General features: G+C 39.6%; 1 protein-coding gene across 1 annotated transcript in view; it reads left to right on the forward strand.

Moving 5' to 3' along the window:
• Positions 1-1,891: 1,891 nt before the first annotated feature.
• Positions 1,892-14,121, forward strand: part of LOC123723009 — a 62,455-nt gene continuing 50,225 nt past the window's right edge. Inside the window, exons 1-2 of the mRNA XM_045685552.1 lie at positions 1,892-1,896; positions 11,942-13,772. Of these exons, the coding sequence (XP_045541508.1) occupies positions 1,892-1,896; positions 11,942-13,772 (1,836 nt within the window). The remainder of the gene's footprint in view (positions 1,897-11,941; positions 13,773-14,121) is intronic.

Below are 14,121 nucleotides of genomic sequence, written 5' to 3' on the forward strand. Positions count from 1 at the left end.
CGCGCCTCCGGCTTTTCATAAACACTCTAGGGGTAGGGCAGAAAGTACCACGTGGTGTCGGGGTTGACTGATTCGGTTCTGTGACTCATATCCAACCTTACAATACAAATTTTCAAAGAATTTACTACCGTTAATGTGACTTACAACAATTCCTCCGTGTACGGATTTTTTCGTCGTACTGATGACCCAGAAGATATTCCGGGTATCATCACCTCAGCTTCACCTGATTCTAAATCCCGAGGATTCGGAGACGCCATAACAGTAACAGACATAACATAAAAGTATGTTTAAATCTCAACTGAATAACCATAACAGATAATGCCAAAGAGTATGTAAACATTTCGCTAGTATACTATGAAATGGGTACATACTCTTTGCTACTTCGTAGTTTTGCGTTCCGTGTCTTCAAAATTATGAAATAAGTAAACAATATAAATGTCAGATTTTTATTATTTTTAATCAATTTAAGATAACATTTCGAAATAAAAATTAAAATAAATAATATGTTTGGTTTAAAAAAACTTTAATCGAATTAAATAGAGTATTTTTTTTAATTTATTTTAGTAGCATACATGACTTACGGCTGTATAAAATAAAAACCTTTGACCACTTATAAAATAAAACTGTCAAAGTTACATAAAAAGTAGTGAAAATAACTAACCTAAGTACGATTTTATTTAATAAAAACTCCTCTCTCCGCAACTTTAAACTTTGGATAGTAAGTCCTTAGATATAATTGTGTTCGCCATAAAAGCTACAATCGCCAACTCGACCGTCAATAATGTATATTTTAGCCAAGAAGAGCCCCACATAACTCCAAACGAGCAACAGAAATTTGTTTAAGAGGTGCAACTTTAGTTTTACTTTCCAAAAGCGTTATTTTAGGATTTCCATCATCATCTAACGCCTTGACGTAGACAACAGCTGCATAGGCGGCCGTGGAAGCATCGGCAAATCCATGAAGTTCGACGTTAGTTCTGATTTGGTAAGTATTAATCCAACGATCTATTTTAATACCTTGTAGCTTAATCAAATCATTTCTATAAATGCTCCATTCAGTAATTACATTAATAGGTAAAGGATCATCCCATTCAATTGACATCAGCCATAACCTTTGTAAAAATATCTTCGCAGTTACTATTACCGGAGCAAGCCACCCAAATGGATCGAACAAGCGTGCAATATCTGATAGTATTTTTCGTTTAGTTACTCGATCTTCAATGGGTGGTAAATTAACGGAAAATGTAAATACATCTAAATTTCTATCCCACACTAATCCTAATATTTTTATAATTTCATCAAACTTAATTTCATATGTTTCCTTCAAGTCCGGTTTGTTTTCACTAATTTTTGCCAATAACTCGTTTGAATTACTGCACCATTTTCTTAATTCGAACCCTCCAGTTTTTAGTAATGCATTCATTTCATTGTAAATCTCCATACCTTCCTCAACACTATAACAACCCGTAAGTAAGTCATCCATGTAAAAAGATGTTTTTGTGATTTCAGCAGCTAACGGAAATTCATTAATTCCATCTTCGGCCGTCTGTAAAAGCGTGCGTACTGCAAGATAAGGAGCAGCGGCCGTTCCAAATGTAACAGTAAGTAGTTTATATGCTTTTAACTCTTCATCTGGACTATCTCGCCAGATTATTCTTTGATAATCCGTATGTTCTTCGGTAACACGAATTTGTCTGTACATCTTAATTAAATCGCTGGCTAAAACGATTGCGTACTGTCTCCATTGCAATATCAATGTACGCAAATCTTTTTGCAATGTAGGACCAATAAGTAAGGTATCATTCAACGAACATCCCTTTGATCCCTTTGCCGAAGCGTCGAAGACTATTCTAGTTTTAGTTGTGTCCTTATCATTTCGAATAACGGCATGATGAGGTAAGTAAATTGATTGTTTTGTATCAGTATTGGCTAGCTCCATATGACCCAAGTGTAAATATTCATGAATGACCTTGGTGTATTCTTGTTTCAAATTGTCATCACGTCTAAACTAGTGATGCAACGGAAGTGTCTTAGCGGAACCAGAAACGGAAACAGATGTCAAAAATAAATTTTAGCAGAAACGGAAACGGAAGCGGATGCGGAAACAGAAGTGTAAATAATATGAAAAAAAAACATATTTACAAATATTTATTTTTTTGGTAAAAACAGTTTGTATTCGTTTTTAATTTATTAAGGCATTGGATATCGGTGTCCTTTAGCCTTCAATGTATGTATTTTTACTGTGCTGCAATAAGTTAAAATACGTGTTGACAAACGGAGGCTTTTAAATATTGAAACTTAAAAATAAAAACATTATTAAATAATAAAAATTCAGCGTAAAAAGTTTTGGCTCCTAGCTGTTACCTTTTTTATTTTGTAAACAGTGAATGTGTTAAGTATCAAATACACCAAATCTAGATTAGAAAAAGATATAATTATTAGGCGTCGGTGGCTCGTGGCACTTGACTTGCAATCTGCAGGGTCTGTGTTCGTATCCCGCCATGTACCAATGTGTTTTTCGATTTACATATGTACATTTATCCGATGTTCTTACGGTGAAGGAAACCATAGTGATGCTGCCTGCACATATCTGAGAAGAAATTCAATAATATGTGTGAAGTCAACCCGCTCTGGGCTTGTGTGGTTGACTATGGCCTAGTCACCCCTAATTTGGGGTAGGCTCCGAGCCCCTTAGTGGGGATGTATAGTGAGCTGATGATAATAATGATGATGATATATTACATGGTTATCACTTATTCAAAAGTACATTTAATAACTCGTAAGTATGAAATAGTCACATTTTGGCAGTTGTCAAATTTTATATGGACAACAACTAGACAGTTAACTCCAGCAAGAGAAACTGATTGTTTCAAACAGCAGCAGAAAATATTACGCGCTTAAATTCACAAAAAAAGTACGTAAACAAACAAATGCGACAAGTGCCGAAAGGCCGCGCACGGACTGTGCGTCTCGCGCCGCGCATTTGGATCTCTCAGCCGTCGTAAAGTTCCGTTTTATCTCCGTTATAAAAGTTGCGGAAACAGAAGCAGAAACGGATGTTGAAAAGCACGCGGAACTTCCGCACTTGCGGAAACGGAAACAGACATCCGTTGCATCACTAGTCTAAACCTCCTTTCCAGCTGTAAAAATCGAGATATTGCTATTTCCTTTGTCTCCCCGCACATTTCGACAGGATTCTCACAACCTACTTTAAAAGGAAGATAAACCTTGTATGTGTTATCTCTTGTTTTCACTGTTGTATTTTTGTAAATGTTCTCACATTGTATTTCTTCCTTAGTGTGCTTTCGCTCTGAAACATTAGTATCACTTTCTATTTCCCAAAATCTTCGTAGTAGTTTATTATCACAATCACATACATGCATATTTATAACTATTTTTTTTTTTTTTTAATTTATTGTACAAAAACAATTAGAAACAATACAATTTATAATAGACAGCAGTACAAAAACCCACAGGGTTTAAGTGTACTCACTGGTCGCTTAGGTTATTACAATCAACAAATTAACAATATTACAGACGTCCTTTACTTATTTCAATAATTTTATTGAGAATGATTAAACTGTTTTCAGATCATAAAAACCGTTTGATTGACAATTGTATGATAAATATAAATTATTGAGTTAGAAGTGCCGATTTCAAGGTACTTTTACATTTTGTTGGCTTTTTAACGATTTGGTCAAGCACATCGCTTTCTAGTTCGTTGAGCAGCTGCGGCAAGAGATATTGCCAATTGCGCATACCATATACATTATTGTAAGTAGGTAATTTATATTTAGGTACATTAGGTAAATTTCGTAACTGATTAGGCCTTTGATTTAGTTTTAATTGGGGTAAGTTATCTATTTCATCACAAATAGTATACAATTTAATTTTTTTATGAATATCTAAAATGTTACAGTAACTGAAAATATTCTGCTCAGTGCATGTTTTTTTTAACTGCTTTGGTATGATTATTTTTAGTATTTTAAGTTGCAACAAATATATATTGTTTATATAGCTACTGTATGTTCTGCCGTAACTGCTCAACCCATAACCTATGACAGCGTCAGCCATAGCGTTGTACAACATTCTCAAAATCTTATACGGTAATTTCTGTCTGAGCAGGGTCAGCCTAGAAAGAACTGATCTTAGCTTTTTGCAAACGTAATCTATATGTGGCTTCCAGTTAAGCTTACTATCTACAATAAGTCCTAAGTATTTATGTTCCTTGACATTTTCAATTAAGGTACAACCTTTGTTGCAAACGGGTATTTGTCGGTGTAGGCATTGGTGGGAATGTGCTGTTATGGAAGGTTTGATTAATGATTTAATATGAGAGGAATGTATGTGCATTAGCTTAGTTTTTTCGTGGTTTATGACCAAGCCTACATCGTGAGCCCATTTGCATAACAAATCAAAATTTAACTGCATTTTGTCTATTGCGTTCGTTAGGCATTGATCTGCTACAACAATGCAAGTATCGTCAGCAAATTGGTATACAGAGCCCTCAGTTAGTACGTTACACAAGTCGTTACAATATAGTAAGTATTCCGTCGGACCCAGTACTGAACCTTGAGCGGTGCCTTCTTCAGTTGGAATAAAATCACTAAAAACGTTATTTATCTTTAATGTCGTTAATCGGTTGTTGTGGTAATTTTTAAATAAATCTAAAAGAGGTCCCTGTATGCCATTTTGTGCGAGTTTCTCATATAAAGTTGAGAATTTTAAAGTTTCAAATGCCTTACTAAAATCTATAAACATTGCAAGTACATGCTTCTTTTCATTCAGGTAACTGTTAACATCATTCGTGAATTTACATAATAGTTGCGTAGTGTTTTTATTTTTTTGAAAACCATATTGACGTTCGTCTATTATGTTGTTATTAATTAGATACTTGCACAATTCATTGCCGATATACTTTTCTATAATTTTATCTATACAAGAGAGAATTGTGATTGGCCTATAGTTATTAAAAACATTGAAAGCACCCTTTTTGTGTATTGGTCGTATAACACCAATTTTTAACTTATCTGGGTAAGTACTTTTCGCTATGCATACATTTATAAGATGTGTTATTACAGGAGTTAATTGTTCACATACATATCTAATGTCCGAGGCACGTATGCCGTCATAACCTGGACTTTTATTAATATTCAGATTTTTTATTATAGTCTCCACAACCTCAATTTTTGCCTTTTTTAATCTCATTGTAGTTTCCGGACGATTTATATATTTTTGTTCATCTAACAATGGATTATTACAAGAGTAGCTAATATTTTTAACATTATTTCTAAATTCTCGAGCAAAGTTATTTACTAGGTCTTGTAACTTACAGTTTGAAAAGGACTTTGTAATTGTGTCATCTAACGATTTTGTTATTTTTCCACATAATTTATTTATAATTTGCCATAATCTTATTGGGTTATGAAAATTACTCTGTACATCTTTTTTAATTACTCTGTTTCTTAAGTTGTTAATGTATTTATTTGTTTTATTTCTATATTTGTTGTATAATAATTTGTTCTCTTTATTACTCATATCTTTTAACCAAATTTTTAGCAACTCCTTTCTTTTAGCACACATATAAAGCATTCTGTTATTTACCCAATTACAAAGTCCACGTTTATTTAATTTTACATTACAAATATATCTGCATTTATCATAAACAAAGTTAAACTTCTCTAAAATAAAATTCAATACGTCATTAGGGTCTTCGTATGCAAGCGCCGGGCTCCAGTCAATATCCCGCAATAGAGATTGGACTTTATTTTTATCGAGTTTAAGTACGTTTTGCCTATTATGCACTATACTACAGTTATCGACAATGACTAATCCGGTAATGAAGTGGTCGGCGATCGCATTGTTTACAACTGCAGTTTTTATGAATCGTTCAGTGTTATTTTGTAGTAACGACGCACGGATAAAAATATGATCTATACATGTTTTGGTAATGCGATCATTTTTTAATTCCACTCGCGTATATTGACTGATTCCCGATTCTAATCCTAACTCGCTCAATACATTTAAATATTGTAGGGTGAGGGTGTTACATTGTGATATATCAATATTCATATCACCTATAAGCACGTAATTAGTCTTATGTGGGGATAACTTGATAAGTCGCGACAATTCGTAAACAAAAAGTGGCTTACTTGAGTTCGGCGGCCTGTACACCACACAGATGTCCGTCTTGTAGTCATAACTTGTAGTTATCGTACCTGTGATACACTCGAAAGAAAGAGTATTTGTAGGTCTTCTGTTAAATTTTAAACTATTGTGCACATATAGAATAACTCCGCCACCTCTTCTCTTGTCACGCAATTCATAGTACATTTCGTAGTTTTCGAGTTTAAATAAATTAGTGCATTCCGCTGAAATATTCGCTTCCGTTATTGCAATAATACTTATAATTTTCTTGCTATTCGTTATAATATACTCAAGTTGAGGAAAGTTTTTGATAATTGATCTGATGTTTACATGGAAGATAATTAACGCGTTTGGTTTACTGTGAGATGTGTTGTTGATAAAATCATTCCAGCTGTCCAGGTTAGTTTCTTCTATAGTAGCGGTTCATTGGGTATTGCTTTGACTTTTTAGCGTTGAATCCAGTCTTTCAATGTCCTCGGTAGATCTAATAATATGGGGTTTGTCAGTCTCTGTACGTCTAGCGAAGATTGATCCATTCTTGTACCAAACGAACTTGCACAAACCGTTTCGCAGGAGAGTATCCTTAGCTTTCCATAGTAAAAATGAATTATTTGGTGTAAGCGATTCGCGTATTCGTAATCTTGAATCATCGCTGCGTCCTATGTCTTTGCAATTTATGATGATGTTCCTCGCCGAGCTCAGCCATTTATTTTCTTCGCCGTGAGACAGGACAACCACGATTGGGGTGGGGTTAGTAATATTTGAGTTCCGTTTGTTAATCTTTTTTCGGTAGACCTCTATGATAGCATCTTGCCGTTGGTTTAATTTTGAGCATATTAATTTCGTTATAGACATAATATTTTCGTCCTTCTGTTCTTGTAAACCGTGGATCTCGAGGCGATTGCTTAACATATTTTGAGATATAGCATTTATTTTTTGTTCTAACACTTCGTTTTTTAGGTTTAAATTTTTACATGTATTTTTATATTCGTTTATTTGATTTTCGTAATATTTCATTTTTGTTTCGTATTCGTCTATTTTATCGGAATAAAATTGTAATATGCTTTGTAGTTCTTTTTGTACAGTTTCTCTTATATCCTTGCGTATTTCATACATGATATTTTTAGTGATTTTTTGAGTAATTTTTTGGATAACATCCGAAGTCTCGAGTGTATTTTCGGTATCGGTGAATTCTTCCTCGGGGTCTGGCATAATAAAGGAGACGCGCCTGGGCCTGGCACCGTCGCTGCACGAGCTGCATTTCCACTCTGCGTCGTCGGTGTCAAACAACATGTTGAGCTGCTCGGGGGACAAATCGGCGCATGCCCCGTGAATCCATTTCGTACATTTAGCGCACTGCAATCCTGGGCACTTCTTGTTTAACAATTTATTGCATTTTGCACACTTCGCCATAATTACTTCAAAAATATTTCACTTCCGCGGGTAATTATAAATAATTTTACGCGCAACGACGTCTGTAATGACTCACTGACAGCGAGCGACGACGATTTTAGGTAGTGTTTCAGATAATTTTCCTGACAAAACCCAACCGAGCCTTGTCTTTTGAGCAATAGCCCCTGTTGAGTTTCTCAGTAACCCGTCATCAATTATTTTGGCATAAGCCTCGGCCCCCAGTAAAATATCAATGTTGTTCGGCACATTGAATTCGGGATCAGCTAGAGCGATTGACTCGAGTTCAGGCCAGTTGCTCACTGTACTTTTATGGGTTGGTAAATAATTTGTTATTTTCTTTAAAACGTAGGCCCTTACGAATAAAGTGAATTGTGGTTCAATCCGAGAGCGTAATTCCAAATCAACTACGTACTTGGTACGCAATTTGCTCCCGTTACTAAGTCCGGAAACCTCACCGTTGACCTTTACTCTTTTAAGACCTGCTGACTGAACGAGGTCCTCAGTTACGAATGAGGCTTGAGACCCCTGGTCAAGTAGAGCACGGTAAATGTGTGTGTAACCATTCTTCCAAGAAACATCCACCAGTGCTGTCGCTAGCAGTACCTGACCAGATTGACTTACAAAATGGGTAGCGATGTCTTTGTTTTCAAGGTTGTCTATATTCTGCTTAGGTGGTTGTTCTTCCGTTCTAGATTCACCCTTACCCGGATGTAGTAAAGAGTGATGTTTCCTCTTACATATATTACAACTTGTGCTTCTCAAGCACATTTTGGCACAATGATTAGGAATTAAGCAATTGAAACATAAGTTATTGGACTTTACAAACTCAATTCTTTGTTCTAGGCCTTGTCTCACAAAATCTTTACATTGAAAAATGTAATGATCGCCACTACATAAGGTACATTTGAGCGAAGATACAGACGCTGTCGCGAGAAAAGATTTGGACTTATGTGACTTTGTTTGGTCTTCTATCATTTCCAATGATTTAAATCGAACTTCAAGAAATTGTGACAACTGATGGAAAGTCGGCATTTTGTCATTTTCTGAGGAAATATGCTGCTCCCACAACCGGTGACTGGTAGGATCTAGTTTTGTAACTGTAATGTATACTATTATGTCGTCCCAAGTGTCTGTTTGTATACCAATGTTTTTTAAAGAACTAAGACACTCAGACGTAGTATCCAGCAACTGTTTCAGAAAGTGACCAGATTCGTGGGTAAGTGGTTTTAGTCCAAATAATCCTTACTAATATTATAAATGCGAAAGTAACTCTGTCTGTCTGTCTGTCTCGCTTTCACGCAAAAACTACTGAACCGATTTAAATGAAAATTTGTACACAGATAGTCTAGAGCCTGAGGATGGACATAGGCTACATTTTAACGCGAAAAAGGGGTTGTAAGGGGTTGAAAGTGGCGGTGAAAGTTTGTATGGAATTATCGTCATTTTTACAGGTAGAAGGTTGTAACTTATTTTCAAGGCTAATTTGAAAAAGATAAATATGAAATTAAATTTTTGTAAAATTTTACCCCCAAGGGTGCTAAATAACAATAGGGGATGAAATTTTGTTTGGCAATATGTGAGGTTTTGTTGAATGTTTTCTTTAATATGTTTTGCTATTACCCTTACCAATATTTAGTCTAGAGCCTGAGGAAGGACATAGGGCACATTTTAACGCGAAAAAGGGTTTTTTTTTTTTTTTTTTTTTTTTTTTTTTTTTTTTTTATGGCGGCGCTATGCCGCCCTCTCGTTCCCCTAACATATTTATGGGTCAGGGACCTTGGGTACACGGTGTCTTTATTTCTTTATTAAAAATTATTTAAAAACCAAAATTACAATTTTACTTACATCTAATAACGCGAAAAAGGGTTTGCAAGGGGTTGTACGTGGGGGCGAAAGTTTGTATGGAATTATCGTCATTTTAACAGTTGGAAGCTTGAAACTTATTTTGAGGTTGCTAATTCTATATAAATAAATATGAAATTAAATTTTTCTAAAAAATTTACCCCCAAGGGTGCTAAATAACAATAGGGGATGAAATTTTGATTGGCAATATGCTCGGTTTTGGTGAATGTTTTGTTTCATATGTTTTGCTGTAATCCTTGCCAATATTTAGTCTAGAGCCTACGGAAAGACGTAGGCTACATTTTAACGCGAAAAGGGGGTTGTAAGGGGTTGAAAGAGGGGGTGGAAAATTGTATGGAAGTATCGTCTTTTTTTACAGTTAGAAGCTTGAAACTTATTTTTGTGGCTGCTAATTTGATATAAAGAAATTAATATTCAATATTTGAAAAAAGTTTACTCTTAAGGGTGCTAAATAACAATTAGGGATGAAATTTTGTTTGGGAATATTTTAGATTTTGTTGAATATTTGTTCAATATGTTTTGCTGTTACCGTTACAAATATTTAGTTTAGAGCCCGAGAAAGGATAAAGACTACTTTACAACGCGAAAAAGTGTTTGTAAGGGGTTGAAAGTTAGGGTGGAAATTTGTATGAAAGTATCGTCATTTTTACAGTTAGAAGCTTGAAACTTATTTTTGAGGTTGCTAATTCTATATAAATAAATAGGAAATCAAATTTTTGTAAAAATTTTGCCCCCAAAAGTGCTAAATAACAATAGGGGATGAAATTTTGTTATGCAATATGTAAGGTTTTGGTGAATGTTTTGTTTAATATGTTTTGATGTTACCCTTACCAATATTTAGTCTAGAGCCTGAGGAAGGACAAAGCCTACTTTTTAACGCGAAAAAAGGGTTATAAGAGGCTGAAAGTAAGGGCGGAAATTTGTATTGAAGTATCGTCATTTTTACAGTTAGAAGCTTTAAACTTTTTTTTTAGGCTGCTGATTTGATATAAATAAATATGACATTTGTAAAAGTTTTATCTTCAAGGTTGCAATGTAACAAAACGGAATTGGGGATGAAAGTTGGTATGGGAAGATGTTTATGTGAATATTTTGTAAGTTTAATATTTTTTGGCATTTTTATAAGTTTAAGTAAAAACCACAACAACAACATAATTTACGACCCGTAACCCAGAGGGGTAGGCAGAAACCCAGGACCTACATTTGGCGCGGTCCGGGCACACCTCTTTCTATGTTCTTCTACATACATCAAAGCATAGCACGTTGGTTAAATAAAATAATTAGCCCAAAAAAAATGCTACCCAAAATAGTATTTCACGCGGACGAAATCGCGGGCACAGCTAGTCTTTTAAATACGTAATTCGCAATGTATCTTTTGTTATTAAACCTTTTAAACAGTGTATCCCATGCTTGAGTGTAATTTTCGTTTGTAACATTAATGCTCCGCAATAATTGCGCAGCCTCTCCGCTTACTAGGGACTTCAGGTAATGCAATTTCTGCACGTCGTCTAAACTTGTATTTTTGTGAATTACTGAAGTAAACAAATCCCTGAATGACGGCCAATCCGTGTAATTCCCCGAGAATGTCGGAATTTGAATCGTAGGCAGCCTAATATCTGTATTAGCACTAGTTCGACTCGGAGTAAGTGTATCACTTGCTGTAGTTTCTTTAACCAACTCATGTAATTTTTCTTTTAAAGATGATTTATAGTTGGTATAAAGTTCTTCTAATTGTTCTCTTTTGTCTTGACTAAAATAATCTAATGTACTTCTCTGACCACGAAGAATCAAACCCAATAATTCTTCATGACCCTTAATAAATGAACAATATATTTTTTCTAATGTTTCAAGTCGCGTTTCTATGTAACTTGGTGTCACTCGAGACTTAGATGATTTTAGGTAATTACTTTGGGCTTTCTGGATTTGTTCAATCCTGTCTTCTTGCAAATTGATTAACCTTTTAGCTTGCTCCATGACAAGCACTCAAATTAGATCCAACAAACAAAATTATAAAACTAATGGGCTGTTGTTTACTTGCTGAACCAGCTTAAAGTGAGTATAATTTACTGTACGCAAACCGAATTATTCATCTACGAGTGACAACGCGCTAAGTCTTATACAACCCACGATTGTTTGTAAACTTGTTTGCGAACACGAGATTGTTAACATACAAAACCGACTTGAAACCTTAAAAGTCCAAATATGACTTAATACTCTTAGTCCGAGAATTCGGCATACGAAGGACCACTTGTTTACACTCCTATGAAACGTGTGTCGGGAATTTGGACGACTCAACAACAAACAGCGGAACGAACGAATACTACAGAACTCAAACGACCTCAAGAACGCAAAGAAAACCAACCAAACATATACCAAAGTATCAGCAATACGCGGGAAGTATATTACTAGCAAGACAAATTTTTAACCATCGCGATTTAACAGACATACAGCGCCATCTATTGTGCTGTAGCGGAAACGGCGCCAACATCAGATTTAATGATTTTATTCAATGAATTAGGTTAGGTTTAATTTTATTTCCCCGAGAGGGGGTGTACTGGTGGTCGCGGGACCTCGCGGCCCTACATGCCACCAGCAACGCCGCCCGCCGTGCTCTCTCCCGGTGCCGAAGACGTCGGCACCAGGAACCGGGCGAGCTGGAGCGCCTTCTTGCAGAATCACGTTCAGCAAAGAAGGCGCTCTCAGCCGCCATTGGGGCCGCCAAGGACGCCGCCTACTCTGAGTTCTTGGCGGCCCTAGACGCGGACCCGTGGGGGCGCTCGTACCGGATGGTACGGGCCAAACTCAAAACGGCGCCCCCCACGGAGGCCATGGAGCCGGCCGTCCTCAGCGCGGTGGTAGAGGGGCTGTTTCCAGACAGCCCCCCATTTGAGCCACCGCGCATGGCGCAGCAGAGGGCTGACAACGAGGATGACGCCGCCCCTAATCCTCCTCTGATAACGGAGGAGGAAATGCTAGGGGCGGCCCGCCGGCTCCAAGGCCCGCGGAAGGCCCCGGGACCGGATGGGGTGCCCGGGAAGGTTCTCCCCATCGCCTTGAAGCACCTCGGGGACCGCCTACGCTGCCTCTACAACGATTGTTTGGCAGCGGGGCACTTCCCTGAGGTGTGGAAGGAGGGGCGGCTAGTCCTCATAAGGAAAGATGGCCGCCCCGCGGACTCTCCGTCGGGATACCGCCCGCTGGTGATGCTGGATGAGGTCGGGAAGTTGCTAGAGCGCGTGATAGCTTCCCGGATCATCCAGCATCTAGCGAGGGACGGGCCGCAGCTCTCGGTGAACCAATTCGGGTTCCGGTCAGGACGATCCACCATGGACGCCCTGGCCGCCCTGAAGAGGTTCACTGACGAAGCGGCCCAAAAGGGGCAGGGAGCCATAGCGGTGTCATTAGACATCGCCAACGCCTTCGGCTCCCTCCCCTTCGCGGTAATAGAGGAGGCGCTACGGTATCACGGAGTGCCCCTCTACCTGCGGAGAGTCGTAGGACACTACCTGCAAGGGCGGGTAGTGTCCTACATGGGGAGAACTGGCCGTGAGGAAAGGCGGATGGCCTCCGGTGTTCCACAGGGGTCCGTGTTAGGGCCCCTCCTGTGGAACATCGGATTCGATTGGGCCATCCGCGGAGAGGTGCTGTCCCGGATGGCGGTCATCTGCTATGCAGATGACACGCTGGTAGCCGTCCGGGACACTACCTGGAGCCGGCTTAAAAGGAGGGCTGAGGCCGGAGCCATGTTGTTGACCCGGAGGATCGAGGCGCTAGGCCTCCGAGTGGCCCTCAGCAAGACCGAGGCCCTTTATTTTAAAGGGCCTAGGTGGAGGATTCCTGCGGGGGCCACCCTCCGGGTCAACGAAGAGGAAGTCGGGGTCAGGGCCCGGATGAAATATCTGGGTCTTGTCCTCGACGGGGGCTGGCGCTTCGGCGATCATTTCCGAGCGCTGGCCCCCCGGCTCGTGGGAGCGGCCTCAGCCCTGTCGAGGCTCCTCCCTAACCTTAGAGGTCCGGGTGTACATACGAGACTGCTGTACACCACGGTCGTCAAAAGCATGGCCCTGTACGGTGCACCGATGTGGGCAAATGCCCTCAACGCACCAAACAGGGCCCTCCTCCGCAGGCCGCAACGCATAATTGCGGCGCGTGCGTGTCGGGCCTACTGCACGGTAGGCCACGCGGCGGCCTGCGTTTTGGCCGGCACCCCTCCGTGGGAAATAGAGGCGGGCGTGCTGGCCGAAGCCTACTGGGCGCGGGCAACACAAAGAGCTCGGGGCGAAGCCCCGGCTCCAGAGGAGCTCTCCCGCGCCCGGGAGGCGAGGAGAAAGACGACCGTGGAGCTCTGGGCGAGTGGCCTAGCGCACGCCCAATATGGCGTGCGCACCATAGAGGCCATACGCCCACAGCTCCCGTAGTGGTGTGGGAGGAGCCACGGCTCCCTTACCTTCCGACTGACACAGGTGCTGTCCGGACATGGCTGTTTCGGACGGTACCTGTGTCGGATCGGAAGGGAAGAGACGATGCGCTGCCACGGGTGCGGCGCCGATGAGGATACGGCGCAGCACACACTTGAAGTGTGCTGCGCCTGGACAGAAGAGCGCCGCACCCTGGTGGCGGCGATAGGCGGCGACCTCTCACTTCCCGGCGTTGTACGCGCCATGTTGGGAAGTGAGAGGTCTTGGAACGCGGTCTCCT

This window comes from Papilio machaon, chromosome W (genome assembly GCF_912999745.1).
Source record: "Papilio machaon chromosome W, ilPapMach1.1, whole genome shotgun sequence".
In the NCBI taxonomy this organism is placed as follows: domain Eukaryota; kingdom Metazoa; phylum Arthropoda; class Insecta; order Lepidoptera; family Papilionidae; genus Papilio; species Papilio machaon.